The sequence below is a fragment of the Zonotrichia leucophrys genome, chromosome Z, assembly GCF_028769735.1.
Source record: "Zonotrichia leucophrys gambelii isolate GWCS_2022_RI chromosome Z, RI_Zleu_2.0, whole genome shotgun sequence".
Classification (NCBI taxonomy): Eukaryota; Metazoa; Chordata; class Aves; order Passeriformes; family Passerellidae; genus Zonotrichia; species Zonotrichia leucophrys.
In genome coordinates this window covers 35,430,376-35,456,300 of record NC_088200.1, presented here as the reverse complement: position 1 = coordinate 35,456,300, position 25,925 = coordinate 35,430,376, and the positions used below count along the sequence as shown (strand labels likewise).

The 25,925-nt window shown below is 38.0% G+C and overlaps 1 protein-coding gene, 1 long non-coding RNA gene and 1 other non-coding gene across 4 annotated transcripts; 1 reads left to right on the top strand and 2 right to left on the bottom strand.

Annotated features, from left to right (window-relative positions):
- The first annotated feature begins 1,500 nt into the window (after positions 1 to 1,500).
- Positions 1,501 to 23,701, top strand: AGGF1 (angiogenic factor with G-patch and FHA domains 1). 2 transcript variants are annotated; one of them, XM_064735852.1, is made up of 14 exons: positions 1,501 to 1,687; positions 2,680 to 2,776; positions 3,193 to 3,314; positions 4,118 to 4,264; positions 6,485 to 6,673; positions 13,556 to 13,907; positions 15,436 to 15,547; positions 16,717 to 16,768; positions 18,742 to 18,843; positions 19,195 to 19,360; positions 19,604 to 19,686; positions 20,692 to 20,819; positions 21,683 to 21,782; positions 22,605 to 23,701. In XM_064735852.1, exons 1-14 carry the CDS (start codon positions 1,502 to 1,504, stop codon positions 22,803 to 22,805), a joined length of 2,037 nt encoding a protein of 678 aa, XP_064591922.1. In that variant the 5' UTR covers position 1,501; the 3' UTR covers positions 22,806 to 23,701. The 2 variants fall into 2 exon arrangements, with proteins under 2 accessions (XP_064591922.1, XP_064591920.1); XM_064735850.1 differs by having other exon boundaries at positions 3,193 to 3,398.
- Positions 22,577 to 25,925, bottom strand: LOC135459626 (uncharacterized). The gene is made up of 3 exons (XR_010443067.1): positions 25,697 to 25,925; positions 24,563 to 24,707; positions 22,577 to 23,860 (listed from the first exon to the last, which is right to left on the bottom strand). It is a non-coding gene; the product is annotated as an uncharacterized LOC135459626 (long non-coding RNA).
- LOC135460195 (small nucleolar RNA SNORA47) lies at positions 24,909 to 25,037 on the bottom strand. The gene has a single exon (XR_010443184.1). It is a non-coding gene; the product is annotated as a small nucleolar RNA SNORA47 (small nucleolar RNA).

Here is a 25,925-nt window from a genome sequence, read left to right as displayed (position 1 = left end):
GACAGAAGTAGATTTGCTTCTTGCCTGCTCATGTAGCCCACCTTATAGAGATTAGACATTAGATTGTGGTGGTTTTCAGTCAGAGCAGTACTTGATGAGTGGCGCATGACTGCATGTCTTCGCAGAGAACAGTAGCATTCTTGTTAAATTAGCACCACCAGGTACCATACTTTTCAAACTCAGGCATCTTTGGACTGTATTTTTGGAAATGTAATACGTAATGTTTTTACGTATTAATTTCATTTGCATGCATATGTTTTTATGTAATACATAAAAACATATGCATGCAAATGAAATTAATATATTACTTAAAGTGTACTTGAAGTGTAAAGGCGGTGCATCATTCAGGATATATCTGAAAGCAGATGTAGATGTCCATGTATGCAGCACACTCACTGTTGTCAGATCTGAAAGCTATTGATATACTTCTCTTTTCTGCAGCAAGGCACAAAAGCAACAGAGTGTATTACAACAGTTCATTGAAAACTGAGAAGCACCGTGGCCGTCAGAGACAAATCACACTTAACATAAGCCTGCAAGGTTAAGTTTGGAAAATTATGGTATTGAGATGGGGCTCAGGGGGAAAGCCTGAGAACCTCTTCAACTGCTTCTAGAAATCTCAGGAACAGAAATTTATCCAGCGCTGCAGTACTGCAGCTCTCAGCACTGACTCTGAATGATGTGTAAATGGCTCCAACTGCAACAACCTCCAGACGGGGCAATTTCTAGCCAGGAGATGGTGTGGTTTGCCACACTGTTGACTGAGACATGTAAAGAGGCATCCCCCTCCCCACTCTAAAACAAACAAACGTACTCAAAAAAACCCTCAAACAAAAATGCGCCCTACTTTTGCATGAAAGCACACGCTAGAATTACTTTTCATTTTTTTATGTGATGCAGCTGGAACCCTGGGGCCCACCACCAGCAGCAAGCTCTGCCTGACACGACCAAGCCTAGGTGATGTAGGAGCTCGGTAACAGACTTCGAGCACGTCCGGCGCCGAGACCGCCCCGCCTTTGGGTGTCGCTGTTCATCCCTCATCTTGTTCCCGACGCTGCCGCCGTCCACGGGCAGCACCGCCCGCCCCAGCTCCCGGTGTCGGCCCAGTCCACGGGATCTCCCGCTCCGCCCGTCCCGTCCCGCCGCGCCCCCGGCCCCGGCCCCCGCCCCGCCTCCGCCCTCGCCCCGCCTCCGGCCCTGGCCCCGGCCCCGCCTCCGCCCCTTCCCGCGCGCACGCGCACTGCCGCGCGCGCCGCTTCCGGCTGCTCCCCGCGTTTCCAGGCCCCGCGCCGCGTTCCCGCCCCCGCCCCGCGGACGGACCCTCGCGCGCCGCACGGGACAGATCTCGGTGCGGCGGCGGCGCGCGCCCCGCGCCGCTTCCTGCCCTCGCGCCCGGCGGGCGCCATGGCCATGGCCGGGGCCGGCGGGCGGGGCCGCGCGGGCGCTGCGGGGCGGGCGGAGGGCGGGCGCTGAGCTGCGGCGCAGGGGTGGGCGGGCGGCCATGGCCTCCCCACCGGGCGCCGAGAGCCGAGCGGACCCGGGCGAGCAGGAGGCGGCGGCGGCGGCGGCGTTGCAAGCGGAACTGGGCGCGTGTCGTGAGCAGCTGGAGCGGGCACGGCGGCGGCTGCGGCGCGCCCAACGCCTGTACCGGCGGGAGCGGGAGAGCGGCGAGGCGCTCAGGAGGCAGGTAGGGCCCCTTGCCCTGGACACCGCGGCCTCCGACCCTTACGCCCCCCCGGCCGGGAGCCACTCGGCCCGCGCTCCGCTTGTCCCCTCCTCCCGATGTGCCCGTTCCACACGGTCCCGCAGCTCGCCGGGCTCTCCTGGCCTGCGAGGAGCCAGAGCAGGTTTGAGGTCTTGAGTCAGAACTTGGTGGTGAGAACGGTAACACCTTCTCTACCACAGGGTTAGATTTGCAGTCAGAAGGAAAAATTACATGTATCAGAGGGAAAGAAGTTTACTGAACGAAGTGTGAGGTAAAGGAAGAGTGGCAAGACGTCTCTGTGAATGCTTATGGCTAAAGAGGGAAGTTTAGGGGAGCCCTCATTGCGGTGTACAGCTTCTTTGTGAGGGGAGGCAGGCAGTGATATCCTCTCTGGCAGAACCCGAGGGAACGGCCTCAAGTTGTGTCAGGGGCATTTTAGATTGGATATTAGAAAAAGGTTCTTCACACAGGGGATGCTTGGGCAGTGGAAGAGGTCCAGCAGAGAATCAGTCACAGCACTAAGCCTGCCAGAGCTCAAGGAGCATTTGGACAATGCTCTCAGGCACATGGTGTGACTCTTGGGGTGTCCTGTGCAGGGCCGAGAGTTAGACTCGGTGATCCTCGTGGGTTCCTTCTACTCAGAGCATTCTGTGCTTTGTAAATGCCACAGTCATCACTACAGGACAGTGATCGTTGCTTGAAATCCAAGTTTACAGGGTGGGCATTTGGGAATAATCTCGGTTAAGTTTCTGTGCTCCTTTGTCAGCAGAAATTATGTGTTTCTTCGTGCCAGCCATTCAAGTACAAAATTGTCTTCTGACAACCAAAATCACTTGAAATCACTTCACACCTGTGATGCCATTATGTTTTGTTTGAATTACGGAATGCGAAATAGGCTGACTCTCTTTTCTGAGATCGCAGACCACTAAAATTGATGGCAGTATTTTGTTTTTAACATGCAATTTTTCTTTCAGGTAGAAGAACTCACTAAAGAAATCCATAATAGAAAGGAGAAAGATACATCTAGTGTAGAAGTACAGACAGAGGACTGTGCTGCATGGTCACAAGCAGGTACAGAGGGTGGTGACTGTTTAAATAGGGATATAGAACAGTATCTTAGTTTGAAAATGTTATAATATAGAATACATTTCAGGTCTAGATCCTTTGCTGAATTAAATTCCTTAACCTGACCTTGTCTTTCAGACCTTTTGGTATTCATTCAAGGCATTTATTCAGGATAAAATGTAGCGTGGACTAGCAGAATCCATGCCATTGTAATACATGCTTTACTAAGTTTTGAAGTATATGAAGACAAGAGGTAGGATTGGAATAAATTCAGAGTAGAGGCACTACCTAATATTTGATTTTCATTAGACTCCTTAACTGTATAAATTTCCAGTTTAAGATTTAGCATCCTTAAACTGCATTAGTAAAATACTGCCTTGCTAATTTATGCAACTTCAACTTTTCTTTCTCTTTCCTGACAGATTATTACTACTATGAAAATTATTACAATCACACTGATACTCAAGATTGTGCATCTGAGCTACCAGTGCAGCACAGTCATGAGAGTGAAGGCATTGAGCATAACTCCACAGAGGAATCGGAGGCAGGTGTTAATATTCCACTGAGGAAGGATAGCACCAGAGCTATTGAAGGTGGAGAAGAGGAAAATTTCGTCCAAAATTCACAGGTTTTTGGACTGTCTAGAGTTTTACCAGTTTTGAAATCAGTATTCTGTTAATATTCCATCTAAAAGATGTTCTTGCGGTCCTGAGAGCTTTATACAAAATGATTTTTTTGTGATGGTCTAGTGCTGATAATACCCTTATACTTCAGAACTAGTTCTCTTTGTAGTATGTTCCAAGTGGAGCACCCTCTTAGATTTGTGTCTTGGAGTTTGAGAGATCTTGTAAAAAGGCATATGTATCTTGCATAGCCTGGAAGCAAGATTTTTTTTTCAGCATAGTATGTCCAATATGTCCATGCTGATTTTCTTAAATAGTGCTTTTTATTTTTTCTTCCATTGACATAAGGAAGCAAGATATAAGGAGAAGAACATTGGTGGTGGGGTTTCTTTGCTTATTTTGTGGTGGGTTGGTTTTCTTCCCTGATCTTCAGCCTTCTCTCAGGTCACTCAGTTTACTGAGTTTGTGCCTCTAGCATCTGAAACGGAACAGAGGGCAGAAATCTGTCTTAGAGATGCTCTAAGACAAGAAACAAGATGTTTCTTGTGTGTATATTTGGTGTGAGTCACTTTTGAGTAAAGCTGGAGAAAAATGAAAGACACAGGCTGAATTCTTGGTCCTGTTGAAATAAGTAGGAGTTTTCCAGTAAACTACAGCCAGATTTTTGTCTTCTGAAACAGTCCAGGTTCACAGAGCACTTACCTTTCTTGCTTTCTGTTATCAGGAGACAGAAGAAACTTCAGTACCAGAAGGTTCTTTGGCAGAGAGCTTGAGAGCTGCTGCAGAGGCTGCTGTTTCACAAACTGGATTTATATATGATGAAAATACAGGATTGTATTATGACCATAGCACTGGATTCTACTACAATTCAGTAAGGATAATTTCCTAAATTCTTGGAATTTTTTTGTCTATCACAAAAGTTTTGTTAGTAAAAGTTGATATGAGCGAAGAACTAAGATCCAAGCTGATCTTATGTTTTGAAAAACAGGTTGCTGAAAATGAATAGTTAAAAATTTGTTAATTAGTTTATTAATTATTTCAGTCAAATTAAAGATAGCAGGTGAGGATGCAAGTTTAGATTTTAATTCTGTTTTTTGATGTCTCATAGGTCTCCAAGTTACTTGGAGTTGTACAGATTATATACTATAAAGCTGATCTGTAACTCTTTCAAACCTAAAAGCTTGAGTTTAAAGATGTCTTGTTTAGAAAAAAAACCATATTTCTGAAGTCATTTGCTTCTCCACAGTGAAAAGAGTCCTGGGAGGAAATACACAAAATGTTTGTGCTTTTACTTGAGTACTGTTACCAACTAGTTTGATTCTACAGGAAAAGAACACACTTCTTTTAGAAGTGTTAGAAGATTAGATGATGGGTTAGAAATTCTTAATGGTTATTTTTTGATGTTTGTTTTTATATAGCTTTGGCAAAGGTTTTCTTTTTGTCCTCTGAGGTGTGTTTGTATCTGTGGATAGATATGTATACACTGTACTGCACTGAGAACAGAGAGTTTGGTTGCATTGTTATATTCAGCTCGACTGTAGAAAATGAATGAGGTATGCAACTCTGTTCAGGATGCTTCTGGACTTAGTTTTTAAGGTCTCAAAGGATACCATTGGTTTTGACACCATTTGTGGATATTGTTGTACATAAATGTTTGGGGCTATGGATTGCAGTTTATGGTACTTATTATCCAAATATCCAAATTAGAATTATCCAAAAGAATATCTTTTCTTGGTACTTAAGTGTTCTGAATTACAGGAAGTGTTCCTGCATTGGGTTTGCTGGCAAAGTTCTGGTGATGGAGCCAGGGTGCGGAGGTGGCCTCTCGGAGAGAAGGCCAGGGGCTGCCTGGACATGGCTGGTCCCACTGCAGGGCACAGCACAGCCATCCATCAGAGAAGCTGGTGGTGCCTCTCTGAAACCAGTGTAAGAAGGGGCATAACTGTGCACAGTGGAGTCTGTGTGGGGATGTGAGTGTGAAAAATAACCCTGTGAACACCAGGGGCAAAGAAGAAGGAGCCAGGAGGAGGTTCTCCAAGCACCAGAGCAGACCATGCAAAAACTACTCATACTATAGTCCATGGAGGATCCCACACAGACGCTGCTCCTCCTGATGCCTTCTTTGGCTACCTAAACACAGAGACCAGACAAAATCAAGGGAATAAGCAGTTACATTTATTGAAGGGCCTTTAGGTACATTTAGGGTAGCCAAAACTCCCCTAGAGGCTACACCCAAAAAATGGACAACAGGTCACGAGTTTTTATATTTATGTAAGTTGGTCCATTTGCATTTTGGGAGCTAATCTTCCATTTACAGTTGCAGGTAATGAAGTCATTTCCCCAAATTTGCTTCCAACCCACAGCTCACTTTTGTTTACATTTCTTGATTCCCAGGCCTGGAGAGGAATTGTTTTGTTTGGCCAAAATGGGAAGGCAGCAGCTAACGCTGTATAAGGAGTTTGGAGTTATAAATAATAAACTGAAATCCCAAGGCATCACTTAAGGGACTGGAGAGCCCATGCCAGAACTCAGAGCACATCTCCCTGGAGGGAGCTTTGCTAGTAGGAGCTGTGGCCTGTGGAGGACCCATGCTTGAGCAGTTCTTGAAGATCCCATGCTGGGCAGGGGAGAAGCAGCAGCAGAGAGGGACTTCTCATTAACTGATCTCAGCCCCTCTACTCCTCATTTCCCTGTACCACTCGGGTGAGGGAAGACGGGGAGAGGAGCTGGGAATGAAGTAGTACCACTAAGCTTGTGAAAAAAAAATGGAAGAGATGTTTTTTAATTTAATCCTTATCATCCAGCTGTATTTTAGCTATTTCCAAGTCAAATCTGGCTTGCCCATGATAGTGACTTTCATCTCTTAACCCATGAGCTTTCCATCTTATTTTCTTTACCAGACTTCCTTACCAGTCTTGTTGAGGAAGAGAGTTGACAGAGTGGTTGGATGGGCATGTGGTAGCCATCCAGGATCAAGCTGCCACAGTTCTTTCATTTTATCAAAATTAAAATGTGGTTCTTTATTAATCAGATGCTTCTTTCTACAGTATTTTTATTTATGTGATAGCATTGTTCTTCATTTCTTATAAAGGAAAACCAACTGTATTATGACCCAGCAACTGGAATTTATTACTACTGTGATGTGGAAAGTGGCCGATACCAGTTTCATTCACGAGTGGATCTGCATTCTTACCAGGCCTCTGGTACTAAGCACACCAAAGATAAAAAGGGGAAAAAGAAGAGAAAAGAACCAGAGTGGATTGCTGCAGATGAGTATAAGGTAACCTCAGAACTAATAGACAGAAAATGCAAAATCTCTTGGGTTTTTGTCTGTGATGCAGTTTACAGGCTTTGGGGCTTGGTTTTATGCAGAGAATGTATACCCTACTTTTTAAACTATTTAAACATATTAAAACTATATACAGCAGGTTGCTAACTTGTAGTTAGTGTTCAAATAACTTTCCCGTTGAGTGATTAAGAATTAAACTTTTAACTTTGATCCCCTCACTTTTTCAAGTTTTTTGAAATACTACCCAACTGTAAAGGAGTATAAAATTGAGTGTCAGTGAAGTTTTTTAAATAGCAGGCACACTAGAATGAATTCAGTGTTTTGTGGGCTGGATTTACATCAGAAATTCAGTGGCGATGTCTTGGGTTTGGGGTTCTGTCTTATGATTTGGTGTTGGTTTTTATGTTTGGTTGGGTTTTTTCAGATTCATATTATGAACCAAAAAAATGTAAATTTTGAAAATACACTCATACACAATCCTTTCTCTGTGACTGCCTTCCAGAGCGTAGTCCATTGCCATTTTACTGTATCTCTGCTATCATTTGGGATTTGGTGGTTCTTTCTTTGCATAGTATGTTCTCCTATTGATACTTGCTCACTTACTTGATATTTTCATTGTCATTAGTGTGTGGATAAGCTGTACATCTTAATAAAAGCCCATTGTAATTAATATGTATTTTAAATTACAAAATTTTTCTGAGTGCTAAGAAAGCATACCATTTCTTGAAAAACATTACTGACTCCTAAACACCAAGTACTAACACAGCTATTAAACTTCAGGAAGCATTTCTGTTGTGAACACTCTTACTGATGTTAAATTCTATTCTTTCAATTTATTTTATTACTTTAAGATAAAATTGAATATGTTGATTTCTCTAGTTTGAATTCTCTTTGGTTTGCATTCTTCAAAGCTATTGCTTTAACCATTACATAGCTTCATTATATAGGCCTCAGACATGCAGATTGGTTAAAATGTGAAATAATTACATTACTGTCCAGATACCTACACGTAATAGTCATATAACATCAGTGCACAGTTAAAAATTTTAATCAAGAGTGAGGTTATCTGAAAGACTTGAAAATAGAAACTATTTGCATTAAGAAAAAGTGTAATTAGGTTAAATGGATAGTGATTGTTGACTGATTACACATTTTATAAACAAATTGTGGCTAATGCAGGAATTTCTGCTCCTTGAGGAAACCTCAAGTGAACCTTTCCATTTGGAAAGCTTGATCTGGGTACTTACAAACACTAAGCATAATGATTCTTTAGACTGAAGAGAACAGGGCTATTGCAGTGAAAGTGCAGTTTTACTAGCACCCAGGTTCAGGGCCTGCTCTGTGCAAATGCTGAATTAGTATTCCGCCACTCTCAAAAGGCATTGGTCAATACAGAACTTTATCCATTGAGTGTCAGGAAAGAATCACAAAAAGCTCATAAGAATAAATCTTTATCATAAACTGATCAATAGGTCCCTTAAATTTAGTTCTGTGATGAACTGTTACCTAAACCAACAAGAGTGTTTATAAAAATTTTAAGCCATGTATAGCTCTGACCTATCAAATAATGTTGACTACTTTTTAGACTCTCATCCTGGTCTGCTTCTGTAATCTGATTATATTAGAAATAGAGATTTGTCTTAAGCTTACTTTATACCAATATTTTTGTTTAGATAGTCTTGTTAGCAGATCTTTTCTGTGAGACTTCCACAGTCACAAGGTAGGAGGTAAACATCCATTTTTTTCTAGTCTGTTTTATTCATGGCAAACTGAGTACTTTGCTTTACTTCTGAATTAATTTGTTTCACCAAAAAGGTAACAGGGAAAACATTTAAAGTATACTGTAGTGCACAGATCTTTTCTTCTGTGCTCAGTGGGTGAAGGTCTGTGTCAAAGAAGTAATCGTGGTCTTTTTTCAAAAAAGTTCAAAAATTTTTTAAAAGGTGACGTAAGTGATAATAGGATCCCTGGCCCAGTATCAAGATCCAGGGCTTCCATATAGTTTGGAGAATAGACTGTGTGCAGTAGTGATCCTGCAGTTCTACTTGCTGCATTGGGGCTGTTAGAAATACGTAGCAAAATTGAGAAGGAAGTTCTGACACATGCCATTTTTTCCATAAATTGTTTATTTAATTTTTTTTTTTAATTTTCAAGCTATCACCTACTAAATTTTATTTCAGTGTGGTACTCAAAATTAACTTCTACCATGTTCTTTTCCATTATAGATTCATCATAGCTACATCTGTAGGAGAGGCAAGGTGGTTTTAGCAGTGTTTCCCTTACAACTCTTGAAGCAGTGACTTTTTACTTTTTTTGTCACATGTAGTTTACTTTTTGCTGATATTCATCCCATCTTTAGGTACGTCAGTTGACAGAAACCATGGCTAATGTGAAGATTTCTTCTTTTGGATTGGCAGCTTCTGGTAAAGGTAGAGTTGAGACGACAAAACACACATTAGTCCATGGATGTTTACCTTTAACCTTGATATTTTTGTTGAAGAAAAAAGAATATCTAGTAATTGGTGTTTGGATAATTTTTTTCCTAAAGGAATTAATAAATCTTTTAAAGCTATTTAGTCAAAATTCATTCACCTGCAAAGTAGCTTTCAAATAGATTTTAAATACTTTGTAAGTAACATCTGAAGAAAACTTTGATGGCATTCTAGAATATTTGGGAAGAGAAGTATTTAGCATCCCTTTATAACATAAATCAACTGGACAAAAGAAACTACTCATTCTTTAGGTACAGTTATTTAATTCAGAGCTGTCCACCACCAGTGTATAAAATGGCTCCTATATGCTGTATGTAGGAAGAGGGTTTTTTCCTGGCATTTAATTAGATTTTTTGGACTGGAAAATTGAGTGTTGTGTAGGGTAGATAAGAGTGACTAAAGTACCTGTGGAGTGATTTTAACAGATGAAACCTTAGTCATTTGAGTGGAAGAGCTGTTTTGAAGAGTTTGAAACTATTTCTTTAGTAAAATACTGTATTTCAGATTAATTTCATATTGAGGGTGTCAATGCTAAAGGTGTACTATTCAGTCCTGTAGAAGAGTGCTGAGAAAAATGAATCTGCTAAATAACCTACTGAACTTCTAGCAGACCAAAACACAGGCTACACATTTGAGATAAGTTGTATCTGTCTATCTTTCTCTGCTTTGTATAAAATAAATTCAGAGAAAAAAAAAAATTAAAACAGTGCAGTTCTTAGAATTGAGCCAATTATGCTCACAATAATAAGTTCCCATGTATGAGGATGCTGAAGAATTGCATGAACATGCATGGTGGTCAGCCATAGTACAGAAAAATTGAAGTTTTGAAAGACAAAATGTCTTGCTCTGTAACAGTAAAGCAAAAAGTATAGTTAAATGCTTAAAATACTTTGAAATTTTCATTAAAAGCAGTTAAATGACAATGATAATATACATTTTCTAAGTAGGACAGTCTGCGTTTCAACAGGTCATTGTAAAAGTTTGTGCATATTCTCTATAAAGTTTGTGGCATATTCGCTATAAAGTAAAACAATCAGTTCCAGTCACATAAGCATGATTTGTTATTCTTATAAGATCAGTCCTCATGGGATACATAATATCCTGATTTCAAAGTACTTTTGGTTGACTTTGTCAGGGATGCAGAAATATGAACCAGTTCAACTCTGTAGTTAAAAAATAGTTCATTATCTGTCAGATTGATCGCACCTCTCAGCTTCAGTTTAGTAAGAAAAATCCCAGAGATCATGTGGTAATACCCAGAAGATATAAAGTTTTTCAAGCCTGGATCACATTGAGTCTATCCATGTCTAACTCATGACTGTTCTTGTCAGTCTAGATGTATTGGGCAAGGTGACAATGAAAAAATGTATGTGTATGAGAAAATATCATGGTGTAAAAAATGCTTATAATCACCATCTGCTTGCATACTTTGTGTCTTGTGGCATGAGATTGGGATGAAGAGTTAGGTAGTCATTGAGAAATTAAGTACGTTGCTAGAATTTAATGCATTTTTCAGGGTACACTACTACCCTGAAATACTACACTAGTATGTACCGAATTTTGTGCTTACTGCCTGTTCCTGGTTTTTAAGTGATGACTCTAAAGAGGCAAGGTGCTGCTTGTCTGGTTAGACTTTATTACATGCTACACATGTTCTGTGTTAGTACGGGTAGTCAGCCATGGTTACTCCAGTCAGCAGCTGAGCCCCAGACAGCTGCCCACTCACTCCACCAGCAGCAGGATTGGGAAGAGCATTGGAAGGACAGGAGTAAGCAAACCTGTGGATTGAGATATAGCCACATGTGCAAACAAAAGAAAAAGCAAGAAATTAATTCACTGCTTCCCTGCCTGGGCAGGTATCCCCAGGAATGCAGGGCTCCAGCACAGGTAATAGTGACAAAGGCCAAAGTGTCAACATCCCTCCTGCTTCCTTGTCCCTTCCCCAGCATTTATTGGTAAGCATGATGCCATGTGGTATGGGATACCCGGTGGACAGCTGGGATCAGCTATATAGCTTGTGTCTTGCTTCCATCTCCTTGTGCACTCCCAGCCTCCTTGCTGGTGGAGTGGTGCAAGAAGAGGCCTTGGTTTGTATAAGCGCTGCTCAGCAATAGACTAGAAACAAATCTCTGCATTATCAGCCACATTTTCAACACAAATCCAAAGCACAGCCCTGCGCTAGGCATGGTGAATAAAATTAGCTTTACCCCAGCTGAAACCAGTACATAGTCACACACAATGGAAAAGGATTTCTGCAACACAAGATTGTTTCAAATGCTATAAGGTTCATTCAGTATCTGTATGCTTAATGTTTATACACTTTGTCCAGATGTGCATTTTAATACAGATCCATGAAATGATGAAGTGCTCAAGATCCATATTCAATATTAAAATTCTTTATTTCATACAAGGTTTTCAAATGTAAATACTGCATTTTTATCAGTACTTAACTATTTAGTTTATTTGCTTTCTTAACAGTTGAATGCAGCAATTATGAAAAAATAGAGAAGCTGCTGAGAAGAGGCTTGAAGGTTATATTGGCAAAATCATAGAATGAATGTATGTGTGGAATCCTTGGTCTGTTTATAAGACTGTTTTTAAAAATTCCTGTTTTGAGCACAGAACCAAGAGTCTTCTCTTTAGTAGCCAGGCTTTAAAACAGCGCCTTTTTACTTTCTAGTTTAAAATATCTGAAATTATGCCAAAAATCACAGAATGTCACAGGGTTCACTGTGGAGTTGAGTGGTTAGAGCCTTGTACTTGGGCGTCAGTGCATCACAGTCATGTCTTGTTTCACCTTGCTTGTGATTTGAGCAGATGGTGTAGCTTCTTTGTTTTCAGATTACATTCGTACCCTGAGCTACTTTGTTAGATTACTCTGTAATAGAAGTAATATGTTTTGGGGTGCAAAACACCTTGTTATGTTTGGTATCAATATAAGACCCATGCCAAACGTAAATATAGACAAATACACTGAAAAATATAACTCAAAATGAAAAATCAGATTTTCCAAAAATATTTCTAATGGAATTAATGTGTTTGACATGTCTAAACTGTGTAGGCTTATTTATGGCAAGACTACTACTTTTTTGTTTGAAATAAACAACATTACACAGTGACCTTCCTATCTTGTTCCTTTCTATTCAAGAACTTAGGGAGTTTAGGGAGGAGGGCTAGTACATTATAGAGAAACCCTGAACAAACCAATAGTCTTTCAGTTAAAGCATAAAAGCATTGGTTTTACCTAAGAACCTGCTGTCTTACTGGAGGTGTTTCAAATGTACACTCTCCTAACCAACAGCTGAGAGGAATTCTTGTGTTTGTAATAGTCTGTAGCACTGATGCATTTTAACAATTCTGAAAGTGCTTTAATTTCCATTATATTAATATTCACATTATTTCACTTATCTTGAGATGGAAACACATGGAAGGTGGGCAAGGATGTATTTTTTACCTGTTGTATTGCAATATTTGATACAATTCAAGGCAATTGAATGCATTTACTCTGAACTCAAAGTGGCACATAATTTAATCTAAGGTTTTATTTGTCTTTTAAAGATACTTCTGTTCTTCTTTCTCTATTGTTTATTTTTTTCCTTTTATTTTTTAACATAGTTGTCAAGCTACTAGATTGAGAATTACGTTTTTAAGGTACTCTGGCAAAATTAATATGAAACTTGAGGTTTCTCCGTTAAAAAATGTTGTTGGGATTTTTTTTTCCTGATGATGAAATAAGTGGAAGTGGAAGAACCTGTAATGATCCAATCTCTCTGATATTCAGTAGAGAAATTGAGAAACTTTTGGCAGTAGAAAAAGGATTTTTAGTATAACTATTTCGCATAGCGTAAGTTAAGCTTGTACTGGTCTATAGTTAAAGCATGAGTGAGCATTCCAGATATTCTGGACTCTGGTAATAAAAAAGAAGACAAAAACAGCAGGAGGATACAATGAAGATCAGCTAAAGACCTTCTAAGCAAGTTGCAAGAATTGAATAAGAGAGGGACCGAAGTGAGTGTCATAAAAGTGAAATAGGAAAATATTCAGAATGATGTTGTACAAGTTTGAAAATGAGAACAAGATTCTAAAGTTTCTAAACATTTCTAAAGTGTGAGAAAAGAGTAATGTTTAGAAGAGGAGTAAGTGAAGTTTAGAAGAGGAGGGCAGTCACACTTTCCCAAATAGAAGATGGTCTCAGTCACATCTAACAGGATGTGAAAATATTTTCACTGAAATGTAAAAGTTCTCCTGACTGCATGTGTGAAATAAACTCTTTCTTAATAGTTCTAAAAATAATTCTTCCTAAGTGAAGAATTTACTTCCAGGCTATTCTGTAGAAAAATGCAATCTGTAAAGACTGTAACATTGTATAACTCCCCTCCAGGATTTGGACACAGAAGAGCAGAAATCATCTAACAATCTGAATTGCTTTTCCACCGCCGAGCAAGTAAGTTCTATGGAAGAAGATGAGTCTCCAAATATAAGAAAGAAGACTAAAATGGACACAAAACCACTAAACAGTCTAACAGCCAAAGAATCCATTTCTACAGATGGTATAAATTCACATTCGCACAAAAGTACACCAGACGCTGCAGCGTGTACAGATGACAGTAGAACAGTAGACACAGAGAGTGAACCAGAAGAAGGTGAAATTACAGATTCTGAGTGTGAAACCTACAGTGAGGAGGAATTAACAAGTGAAGAAACTGGTGATTCAGAATACTCAGAAAATGAAGGTGAATTATTGTGGATTATATATGGTATTACTGTATTTTTCCAGAAGCCTGTTAAAAAAAAACCAGTTTGTATAATTTAAAAAAATATCTAAAAGCATGTGACTTGAGGTGCTTTGAAAATGTGCTATATGTTACCAGCATTTCTTTCCCTCTCTTCACTTGTACAAAAAAAAGTAGCAGTTTCTATAAAAGCTGTTACTGATGTAACGTCTGTGCTTCTGTAGAAACCTCAGGGATCCCAAAAATTTTGATTGGGAAAGTGAAAGGAGAAAATAAACTCTAAACTGTGCTAAAATAGGGGTTCTAGACCAGTAATTCACAGTAATTCTATGTATTGACTCTCTTAAATTAATATACAGTATTTTTTATACTGTTTGTAAACCATCATGTGCAACTGAATGCAAGATCAGTCTACTGTGGTGAAAAGCAGTGTGGAGTAGTCAGTACTAGTTGAAATCCTATTTTGTGTATATTCCAGTGGCAAATTGTGAGAAATGGATATAGACAGGAAAACTGTATACTGTTTTATACCAAAGTGTTCTACTAGGTCGTTAAAATACCAAAAAAACAATGAAGGTGACCTGTGAAAGGCTTGATGCAGCCAGTCAGAACTATGTATGTGCAAAGATCTTCCAAATTATAGAATTAAATACAAGCCATAGAATACTGTATTGTAGCCTGTGCCCTGCTCATAGTTTATTGTCAGTTTCTTATGTTTTCATTACTTTACTTAACTACTCAGATTGTGGGTGGTTAATGCTAGCCAAAATGTGCTTGCTACCATCAGGCTTTCAGACTAAATTGTCTTTTCTTAATATCCAATTTGGCAGTAATGCTGAAGTAATAAAAACTGGGGAAAGAATCTCTTCCCCTGGTACCTTTTAAGGTAGTTTCTTCTCATCTATGTCTGCTCCTAGCTGAGATCACTGGAGATTGTTTTATAAATGTACATCCAAGTACATGCAGCTGTCAGAATATAATATCTTAATATAATCTTCAGGCAAAAAAGCATATGCATCTGTAGGTTCTAGCTATTATTTTTTCTTATCCATGTTGATGAATAGCACTCCTAAGAGAAAACAAAACAGTAAAAATGTATTTGACATAGAAATTGTCAGATGCAATGTTTGATATGCAGTAGGTCTGTGATGTGGTGAACAAAAAGGTGCTGCCTTTTCTCAGAGTAAAATTGTTTTCTAATCTGTAACAATTAATGATCTATAAATTTATAGTATACTAGTAAATTTTGTAAATGTATATGTATTTTACTGCTGTAACTAAAGAGTTGTCCACCAGAATTAAGAAAATATTTGTAATACTTTGGTGTGCACTCAGCCTTTGAAACTACAATCTCATCAAAGTTTTCTCTCAGATGTTGTTACATATTTCTTTTAATGAAAGCTGTATATTATTCAGCCAGCTAAAGGCTGAATGGTTTTCAGTTTTTTGAAAACTTGACTATAAAGTTAAAACTGAAATGTGTTGGTAGTAATGGTGGTGGTGGGTTTTTTTTCCTATATAATTATAGATGAAGAAAAGATCTGGCCTCCTTGTATCAGAGTAATTGTAATAAGATCACCAGTTCTACAGACTGGATCACTTTATATTATCACTGCTGTGAAACCTGCTACAATTGGAAGGTAAGACTGAATGAAATTTTTTACATGTATATCTCAAACGACCTCTCTTTAAAAGCTGTGAAAAGCACTTAGGATTGCTTGTCTCTACTCCTCATGCTTGTCTCCCTAGCCTGCAGCAGTTGTGAGGAACTCTGAGTTTGGTTAGTCCACAGTAAGAAATGGAAATCAGGTCACATAACATGTCATGGTGATAATGTAACAGCATACACACTTGCAGCTCAACCACCTGCGAGCCCTTCTTTGAAAACTTGTTTCCTTGAAAGTAAGCAAAAGTTGTCCCAGGCCACTGAAGTACTTTTTTTTCAGAAACGGAACAGTGCCCTTCAGAAATCCAGGATCACTAGACTTCTTACACCTTCAAAATTTCAGTAGGGTTTGTTCATTGCCTTTAGATGATAAACTGGGTTGTGCTACACTGTATGCATTCTTATAGTTCTAAACCTGGTTTGCTCATTGTGAATGATGAATTTAATGATGATGTAAAGCTTTCTTCCATGTTGACTTGAAAACCTTCCCCTGGAAAAGCTGTTTCTGTCTAATGCTGATAGACATGTTTTGATTTGCTCTTCAAAGGTTGAGTCATGTACGTGAAGATCAACAGACAACTCTACTTTGAATTTGCATAGAGGTCTTTTACTAGCTGCATTACTTCTTAATCCCTTAGTATAAGAATGTAATACACAAATTCTTCTTCCTACTACTGCACTGTTTTGATAACAAAAAATGCAAACAAACCAAAACTCACCCTGTTGTAGAGATTACTCTTTGTTTACGTGTATTACCTGCCTAATGCAACCAAGAGTTCAGCTTCACCATGGAACACACGGGCACCAAGATGCACTAAAGAGCCTAAAGGATACAGAGTTCAGACTGTTAAAGGCATTGCATGACAGTTCAGATAGAAATATCAGGTTTATAAATAAGAATTTATTGGTACTCTTTGATCTTTATAATCATCTGCTTTGTATCATTTATACAAATGGTAGAAGGGACCTGAAGCAAGTCTTTTACATTGTGCATTCAGCAACACGTTTTCTATCTGTAAAAAATTCCTAATAGCTTTGAAGAGAAATATGATACTACAGTTCAACTCAAATATACCTTTCATGAGCCACTTAAAAGATTTACTTATACTTTGTTGTGATTTGTATATCAACTTGCCTTTCCAGAGAAAAAGATGTTGGACACACACTTCAGATTCCTGAAGTTGGAGTCAGTAAGGTAACTCTTGTTCATGTCTGCTGAAAGGTAGATCAGAAGACATAAATGTATGAATGAAGCTTTAGATTTTATGGCTTTAAATTTGGAACATCGTGTTAATTTTTTGAAAGAACTTTCAGAATGAGATATGGGTTTAACCAGACTTGAATTTGGAAAAAATGAAAACATATAGTATTTTACTAAATGGGAACTTAACACAAACAACAGTGTGTTTTCAAAAGCTTTGAGTCTTTATTTTATTTTGAGTCTTTATTGAACTTGATAACAAACCCTGTTAAGTACTAATGATATATAAAATTTTGATGCCAGATAGTAAGAATTTCTTTACCAAGTAATGCAGTCCTTGCAGTTACGCTCAGAGCAAAGGGGTTTCTTTTACTTTCTTTAAAGCAACTGTGGAAATTATGTAGAGAGAGTTTGAAAAATTAACAGAATTCCTTTCAATGGTAAATTGAATGGAAATTTCTGTTATAAATTCTGTGCTCTGTTTTGCTAAACACTTCAACACAGACCTTAAATACAGCATTCCTAATAAAATAAAACTGTAGATTCACAAAGTTGTGTCATCCAAGCAAAAAGTTTGTTAAAAAAAGTCTATAAATGCAAGTATCTCATGAAACACACTTTACTGTGTCTAATTTAAATGATAGTTCTCATTAATCACCTGCTATATTTCATACAGAAAAATTTCTGGAGTAAATATTTCCCTGCTATTAATAACTTTTCAGGCTTGTGTTTGAAACTGGGCAAATAAAGTAGTCAAAAGACTTTTATTTTTCTGTAATGTTACCATTTTAGTACTTTACAGGTACTGGCAGTTTATATAAGAAGTTAGTTTGCTTTTTAGATAAGGAGTCAAAGGTGAAAAGATAAATTACATATCTGCAGAAATAAAAAGTTACATACTAGTTGTTTTCCTCACTGTTCTTACTTTTTAGCTGTGGTCAGCTTTGGTGTTTGCTTTTCTTGAGTGGAAAGGGAGATTTTAAAAAATGCTACCCCTTGCAGATTTGACCTCTTTAGAAGTTTTAGTTCTATTCAGTAAAGCAGAAGTAGAAAATAAAATGTCTATTGAATGTGCTAGTCAGTCTGCATCATTATGGGAGTGTTCCATGTAGTAAGAAATGCTAGCCAATCTTCAATTGTTTTTTATTCTTAACTGAAAACAGCAACTAGAATTGCTCTAAATTGTCAATTTTGAAACGGTCACTTTTCAACAGCCACTTCTCTAGACTTACTGCTTTTACTGGAGGTTCTAGTAGGTTGGAGAAGTTGATACTTCAGTTTGTTCAGTGGTCTTTTTTGGAGGTAGTACATGTCTTTATGAATTTGGCTAGGAGTTGCACTTTTTCTGGTCTGTGGAAGCAATACCTATACAGAACTGTAACAAAGAAAAAAAAAAAAAACAAAACAAAAAAACCCACCACATTACTAGTCTCAGTATCAGAAAAGAGATAAAAGAAACAGCAAAAGATTGGTACTGATTATGTCCTAAGTATTAAGATGCAGGAGAAGGTGAGTTATGTGAAAGTTACAAAAGCATGGTATTTAGGGAGTTATTTCAGATATGAAAGACCAAGTAAATGGAAGCAGAATGAGGTTTATTTTTAAATGACAGTGCCATAAGATACCTTAAGAGCAAAAAGCCTGTTATTTAGAAGAACAGTTAAGAAGGCTATATTACTGAATCTCGCAGTTCTTTAAGTAAAGCATACTTGCCACATTGGAAGAATATAGTTGTCCAGTAATGAATCAGCTTATGAACAAAGTCATTACATTAACTGTATACATTAGTTCATACTGTTGTGGCCCATTCATTTGCATTTCATAAGAATGAAATCATAAAATGTGAAAAATTATTAACTTGGAGCACCAGAGCCACTCATATATTCTGAAATCTTACTGTAAAATAACATTTAAATTGTTAAGTATTCACTTAACAAGAACGTTTAACTTAGGCTTCTATTTGTCAGTTTCATGCAGAAGTGTATTTTGACCACGATTTGCAAAATTATGTTCTTGTGGATCAAGGCAGTCAGAATGGAACAGTTGTTAATGGAAATCAGATTCTCCAGGTGAGTATCTACTGTTTTAGTGCTCTTTATATTGCAGAAAACTAATCTTGTGGTCATTTTAAATGTTTTATGGCAAATCACTTATAATACCATTGTATGTCTTCTTTCATACATTACTGTCTGCCTTGGTTCCCTTCTGATTTTAGCCACTTGGAGTACTTAATGTTTGGTTATGCTAGGAAAAATGAACTATGGTTACAGTTGCTAGAGTGAAATACCCACTATAATTAAACAGTTGCCTACATTTGTGAGACCAAACTGAACTGCTGAGTTTTAAGTAGTGTGCATGAAATAGAGTTTGCGTCTTTCATGAGTTTTAAACTTGTCTGCTAAAACTTTTGTTTGCTGTAGCCTAAAACAAAGTGCGATCCCTACATCCTGGAACATGGAGATGAGGTGAAGATTGGTGAAACTGTGCTTTCTTTTCATATTCACCCCGGCAGTGATACTTGTGATGGATGTGAACCAGGACAAGTTAGAGCACATCTTCGCCTGGACAAGAAAAAAGAGTCTTCTGGTTAGTAATATTATCACAGGATACATTTTTTATTATGGCTGTTTACTTTATAAAAATAAATTAGTTCAGTTTTCATATCGTTTCCTTGTTAGCTTGTAATAGTTGTACATAATGATGTATTTTCTTCTTGGTATATGTCTCTATATATAATAATGTCAGAACAAAAATTCTCTCCTTTGTCTTATGATTCAAAACATTGTTACCTTAGTAATTGCAAATTCAATCCTATGTTCTTCCTTTTAGTTTGTCCAGCACTTAGCAAAGAAGAGAGAGAGCTAGTCAGAAGAAAAGCATTAAAACAAATACGGGTAAAATACGGTTTACAGGTGAGTTTGCAGTAGAAGTTGATTAAGTTTTTGTCATCTTGTGGTTCTTTTAAGTACTTTGTGATTCCTGTTTTAAGCCATAGACTTTGTTGAATAAGGGAGGTTTTCAAATGCCCTTAAAGTTATCCTCATTTGTCTTTTGTACCCTGAATAAGTATTCTTTACAAATCTCTACAAAGAAAGATTATGATAAGAGGACAGGAAAGCTCCATTGAAAATTGAAGATCCTTTCAAAGTGTACAAGATTTCTAATCCTTTGGAAGTTAAGATTTTGCAAGATACTTTGTTTTTATGTCTGTAGACTAAGTTTTCACTGAGTTGCAGTCCTGTCTTTCATTTGGAAAGAAAACATAATGAGCAGCTGAAAAATTATGGAAAGGAATGGGAATTTCTTCAGGTTTTTAAGTCCAGAGAAGAATGGAAACATGAACATACAGGCAATATAATATTATGTATTCAAATTACTTCTGTTGTAGAGATAATTTTAACATGCTGTTGCTCCCAGCATTTGTACTAAGTATTCATGTAGAAAACAAAATGCCATCATTTCTATGAAATTCTTCAGGTACCAAAATAATACTGATACAGAATCTGTAAACATACTTAATTCTGTCATTTATTCTGAAAAAAAAGTAGTTGCTGAGGAACAGGATAAATTGTTATATAAAAAGCCAGTGGTGATGTGCACATGATTTTCTGCTTAATATGGAGAGAATGACTCTTCGTACCAAGAGAAGAGTCAAAAGAATCTGTTATTTTATTTACAGCTTCTGAGAAATTACTGAATTTGGCATATTACATGATGATGGCAGTAATATGGTTTACAAGGTACGCTTGTAAGCTAAGAAAATACTAAGTGAGGTCTGCAGATTTTGTTGCAAGATTTAGTATTACTAAAAAAGGCTGAATCTCCCATACTTTTGGAGGGAAAAAGGAAAGTTAACAAAAATACAGAATTTAAACCCCACTGTCTTTGTCTCGATGCGATTAAATCTGCTTGGAAAGAACACAGAATATGAAGACAACAAGGCAGTGAAAAATCCAAAGTACAAAGACAGAGCAGGAAAACGCAGAGAGACCGTTGGAAGTGAAGGAACCTTCCAGAGAGATGATTGTTCAGCTTCTGTTCATATGTAAGTTGGGGATGGGGGAGAGTATCCCCCATGTTCTTCTTTTGTGAATCTTTTAAAAAATGATAATGAAATAAGTATCAATTTGCTACTAGCATGCAGTTTGTTAAATTACAAATAACCTGTATATATATATTGTTAGGAGAGCTAGAAAATTTTAAGTTTTTCACACTTCCCATTTCACGTGCTTTTATTTATTAACTCATCACCTTCCATATAAAAATATATGGAAGGTGAGGGCTTAAGGAGGGCAGTAAGGACACTTATATCACTTCCTTACCAACTCAAAAATGTAAAGAACTCCCCAGCTGCATTAGTGGCATCTTCAATAGTGTCTGTTTTTCAAGTGGTTCAGTCTTTATTTTTCCTATTCAGTTCCAGTAATAGTGCATATGCAGATTTTTCACCTGCAGCTTCTCTCACTGTCAATATCCAGCCACTCACAGGACATGTATTTACATACCTCTCAAATGACACTTGATGTTCCTTCAGTTGTTACATTGCCTCTGTAAGGTGTAGTTGGGGTTTTTTTTAAGAAGCATGAACTTGTAGGTGCGTGAGAATTAATAAAAGGACATGTGAGATGATGAAATAGGTGCAGGAGGATGATTTGGCAGCGATACCACTTTTTCCATATTGTAATCCATACCCTCCTATCCGTGATGTCTCTCTTAACTCCTAAAGCAAACACATAGTTCAGGAGGTTTAAGAAAGCTGATAGTGACCTGAGGCTTGTTCTTCTGTATAGCTCTTGAAGGACTGATTCCTGATTTCTATATGTATGCACATTTCTGTTTTTCAGTATTTGAAAGCACACTCTTTTATATTAACTCTTGCTTATCAGTTATCTTAAACTTTCTTCAAAGTGAAATCAGCAACAGCAACAAAGGACATAAAATGTTGGAGAAGATGGGATGGAAGAAGGGGGAAGGTCTGGGAAAGGATGGTGGTGGCATGAAGGATCCGGTAGGTCTTCCTGGTTTTCACTTGAGACAAAAATAATAGGAATGTATTTGTAATGAAAAGTATCTAATTGTATGCCACTATTCACTTGAAATTTATAAAAAGCCTGGTTAAGAAAGAATAATCCCAGTAGGACTAAGCTCAAATTCTTTTTTCTTTGACTAATGGTGTATTTTGAAATTTTTCAGTAGTGTTGTCCCTTTCTACACTGTGTTCATTAGGAAAGTAAGCAAAGGAAGACAGACAGCTTCTAACTATTGAATTAATAATCTCATATTTGTATACAAAGTCTGGAGGAAAATTGGAATAATTTATGTGATGCAATTTGAAGATCGGTTTAGGGTGGAATTCTTTCTCAGAGGCTGCCATAGCACAAAAATCAAGCTAGATGATGGGCATTGAGAGAGGAAAAGCTGGCAGAAGTCACTGTAGCCAGCAAGTTGTGGGCCTCTGTGGCAACCATGTTAGCCCCATTTTTGTCACCAGAGATGTGTTGTCTTTTGGCAGTAGTGCTGCTCAGAGCCACAGCATACCGTGGGTTGTCAAACTAGCCAGCACAGGGATCATATGCTGCTCACTCAGTGAGATGTATAATAGTTAGTTTTGTGGCATTTGGGGACATTATTCAGGACTCGAAATCATAGTTCCAGAAGTGGTGACGTGACACATCATTTTCATGGTACTGTTCATGTATGATCTAGGTGTTTTAGAACATAAAAGAGAAGTGCTTGGGGAGAGGGGGTGGCATGTGTATTACAAAACCAGAATTTGTAGTATTTAGAATACCTAACTTGCAATTACAACAATATTTCATGTATTTGACAGATCCAACTGGAGTTACATCAGAAGCATGCAGGTTTAGGTACAAGGAGACCAGCCTCAATTGAAGATGTTCAGCTTGTTCAGAGCAAGAATAAAAAGAACTGGGATAAAGCAAGAGAGAGGTTTGCTGAAAACTTCCAAGACGCTAAATCACAAAGGGATACAGCTAAGAGTACACTTTGGGTTAGAGGGACTGTAGACTGAACTATCTTGTCCCAGAGCAAGGTAATTCCTGAGTATAAATAATTGGGAGAGAATTTATTTTTATTCTTTTTGCTTTTGCTAAAGCAGAAGTTTGGTTATATGTAAAATACAGTTGTGGAAAACCTTATTCAAGATTAACTCTGTTAATTGGTTTTCTGTAGTCTTCATGCTTTTATATACATTTTTAATACGATATGAATGGAGTTTAGAGGGATATTCAAATTTAAGTACTTGAAAATTATTTTCCTCAGAAACAGGAATCTTCCATTGTTTTTACACTTCACAGAAAGTTACGCAAAACATCTGTTACACTTACATATGATACCTTTAACACTTGAACAGTGGTTTAAAATCAAGATGAAAAAATAAATTCCTCAGATCCCTAGTAAAAAAAGTACCATATTGCTGTTTCTTCATGTTTGCCATGATGTGCTCAACAAGAGGCACACCACTCTTAAATTCACACAGTTCAGTATTAGCTACATGTCTCAGCATACATCTGGCAAAGGAAAAGGAGGGAAAGGCTTGTTTTTAAATGATTCATCATTACGGTTCAAAAATACCATAATCCATGAAATAAACTACCAGCATTAGTGAAGAAAACAATGTTTAGAGACAGCTTGTAGCAAAATTTTCTTCTGTGAAGAACTTGTTTGATATTTGTTTAGTAAATCTGTATCATGCCTTTAAAAGAGGAGGTATGTTTAGAAAACTGCTGTCTGTTTGTATTTATTAACTTCTTTTTCTGATACATCCATTGCTGGCAATGGGGTTTATGCCAGAAAAAACTACACAAATTACTGATTTTTGATGGGGAAGGATTTCCAAACTGAAGCTAAAAGATTGGTGTTTATTAAATGTTCCTAAACACAATAAATCATTGTCAGTTTAAGCAGTGTGCTTCTTCAAACTGTCTTGTCCATATGTTGGATGAATGCTCTTCTAAAATGAGTACAACTTAATCCCAGCTTGTTCAAGTTGAAGTTCTGATACTTGTCCAAGGAAAACGTGGTAGTCTCACCAACCTACCAGATCATGCACACAACTGTGAAGCACTGTGGAGTAAAAGCAGAACAAGTTACCAGCCATTTGTCTTAATCTAGACATATACAGTATAAAGCAAAAGGTCCAATCTATTATTTAAATCGTGAAACTTGCCCAAGTGCACAACGTGAAGCACACCTTACTTCTGCAGACAGAGGTGAAGATAAAATTATCCGCATTCAGTGCCTGGAGCAGCATAACTGAGTTTGCTGTTTGCCTTTGTAAGCAGTTAGTTTTCTACTGATTTAGTGACACACATGTATTACTGCATTTGCAATAATACACAAGTATTGCTGTATTATGTATTATTTACTGCTGCATTCCTGTTTCTTTATTATGCATTCCTTTTTATTAAATATTCCTTTTTATTTTATTTATTCCTTTTTACTTCATATTTTCAGAGGCTTTTTCTAGCTGTGAAAAAAATGTTCTTTAAGTACTGGTCTGTAGTTTTTAAGTTTTAGATCACCATTTATCTAAAAGCCTCTTCCTGCTAGCAGAAGGAAGAAGCTCCTGTATGCTAAAAGAATGTTTTTGCCTTTTTTTCTTTTTAGTTCTGTAGTCTTCAAAGTAAATCAAACTATAAACCTTAATGTGGTGTGAGTAGGAACCATAACTTTCCCTCTCCCCAGTTATTCAAGTGGAACAGCTCTAAGAACAGTAAATCAACAAGTTTGCATTTCATGAAGCTTTTGAAGTAAGACATCATTTGCCTTCTGTGAGAGGCATGGTCTCACGCAGTCAAGACTGACTGCTTTCAGTACTGCAGCTTCCTCTTTCAGCAGTTCCATATAAAGGGCTGAAGCTTAGTCTTGGTTCAGTGTTGGTGCGACAAATCCTATTCTCTCTTGATGCTACCTAGGGAAGTGGAAAAAGCAGTACCATTAATACACAGATTTTTAAAAAAACAACTGGAGGTAAGTTTGAGTAATTGTCATCAAGCAGTTGTGTGCCTTTATTGAGTAGAAAGACTTGTATTGTGCTAAATAGGAGTTTTCATCCTTTAGTGACCTCTAACAAATGAGGTGAAAACCACCAGTTGTGTGCGAGCCTTATGTGCAAATGCAGTACTGCTTTCCCTCATGTCAGAAGGGGAACATGAGTTGCTATTGCACTATTATAATTTTGGAGGCTATAACCAGTAAGATACAGCATAAAGGTCAACTGTCTTACCTTCTCAGTCCTCCAACCATCCTGTTGCCTTTCCCAGCTTATGACACTTCAAGCTGCTTTTTTATACAGCTAAAGTCAAGTTTTAGCAGTTTGCTTTATATATAAATACTGTTAGTGAATACCTATAATCCTAAAGTTCTTAAGGATAAAATGAATCAGTTTATATAAACAGTTTTTTGTAGTCCTCACAGTGAATTTTGTCAACTTAGCAAACATATTTCTGAAATATAAAGAGAAGTAGGTACATTATTATCTTAAGAGCAGAACCATCCATCTGGCACAGAAAAACATGGAGTGCTATCAGTGTTGTGTGCAAGGCCCTGAACTATTTGCACATTAACTGCTTTTACAAAACATAATGTAGGATGAAACCAGAGTGTTTGTTCCAGCAAAGCTGCTGCAGCTGGTTATGTGAAGGTTGTGTTTAGTGAAAGACTGGGTCTTTCTGCCAGCAGAACCCACGGCAGCAGGAAGAGAGGTCAAAACCAGCATCTTAGTTACCAAGAAGATGTACTGAAAAGTGCATTCCAGTGGATTTTTTTCTGTGTGATCTTTTTCCATGTGCTCTGATCTCTAAACGTGGTAATTTTTTTCTCAGCGAGTTTCTGATTTCTAAACGGGTTTCATCTGCACCTTATTTTAATCCAGCACTGCCTCTCTGCTGATGAACATACCTGCAATAAGGCTTTACAGTAGCAGTGATCCTAGTTCAGCCCTTCAGCGCACCGGGGCACTATCCGCTCTCCTCCGTCTGTGCCCAAGCATCCTGGTGTCATTTCAGCGCTGCAAACAGGACACATGCTGCCTCTTCTGCCGCTTCTGCAGCTCCTCGCGAATAGGGCAGGGGAAGAAACGGGACTGACGGCCTGGTTTCCTGCGCTGTGCCCGGGAAGCCGCGAAGCA

Excerpts from the sequence above, each read along its gene's own strand:
- AGGF1 (XM_064735850.1), top strand. The coding sequence starts at position 1,502 with ATGGCCTCCCCACCGGGCGCCGAGAGCCGAGCGGACCCGGGCGAGCAG. Across the intron at positions 15,548-16,716 it reads AAACCTGCTACAATTGGAAG|AGAAAAAGATGTTGGACACA; the intron begins GTAAGACTGAAT and ends TTGCCTTTCCAG. Across the intron at positions 21,783-22,604 it reads GTGGTGGCATGAAGGATCCG|ATCCAACTGGAGTTACATCA; the intron begins GTAGGTCTTCCT and ends TGTATTTGACAG.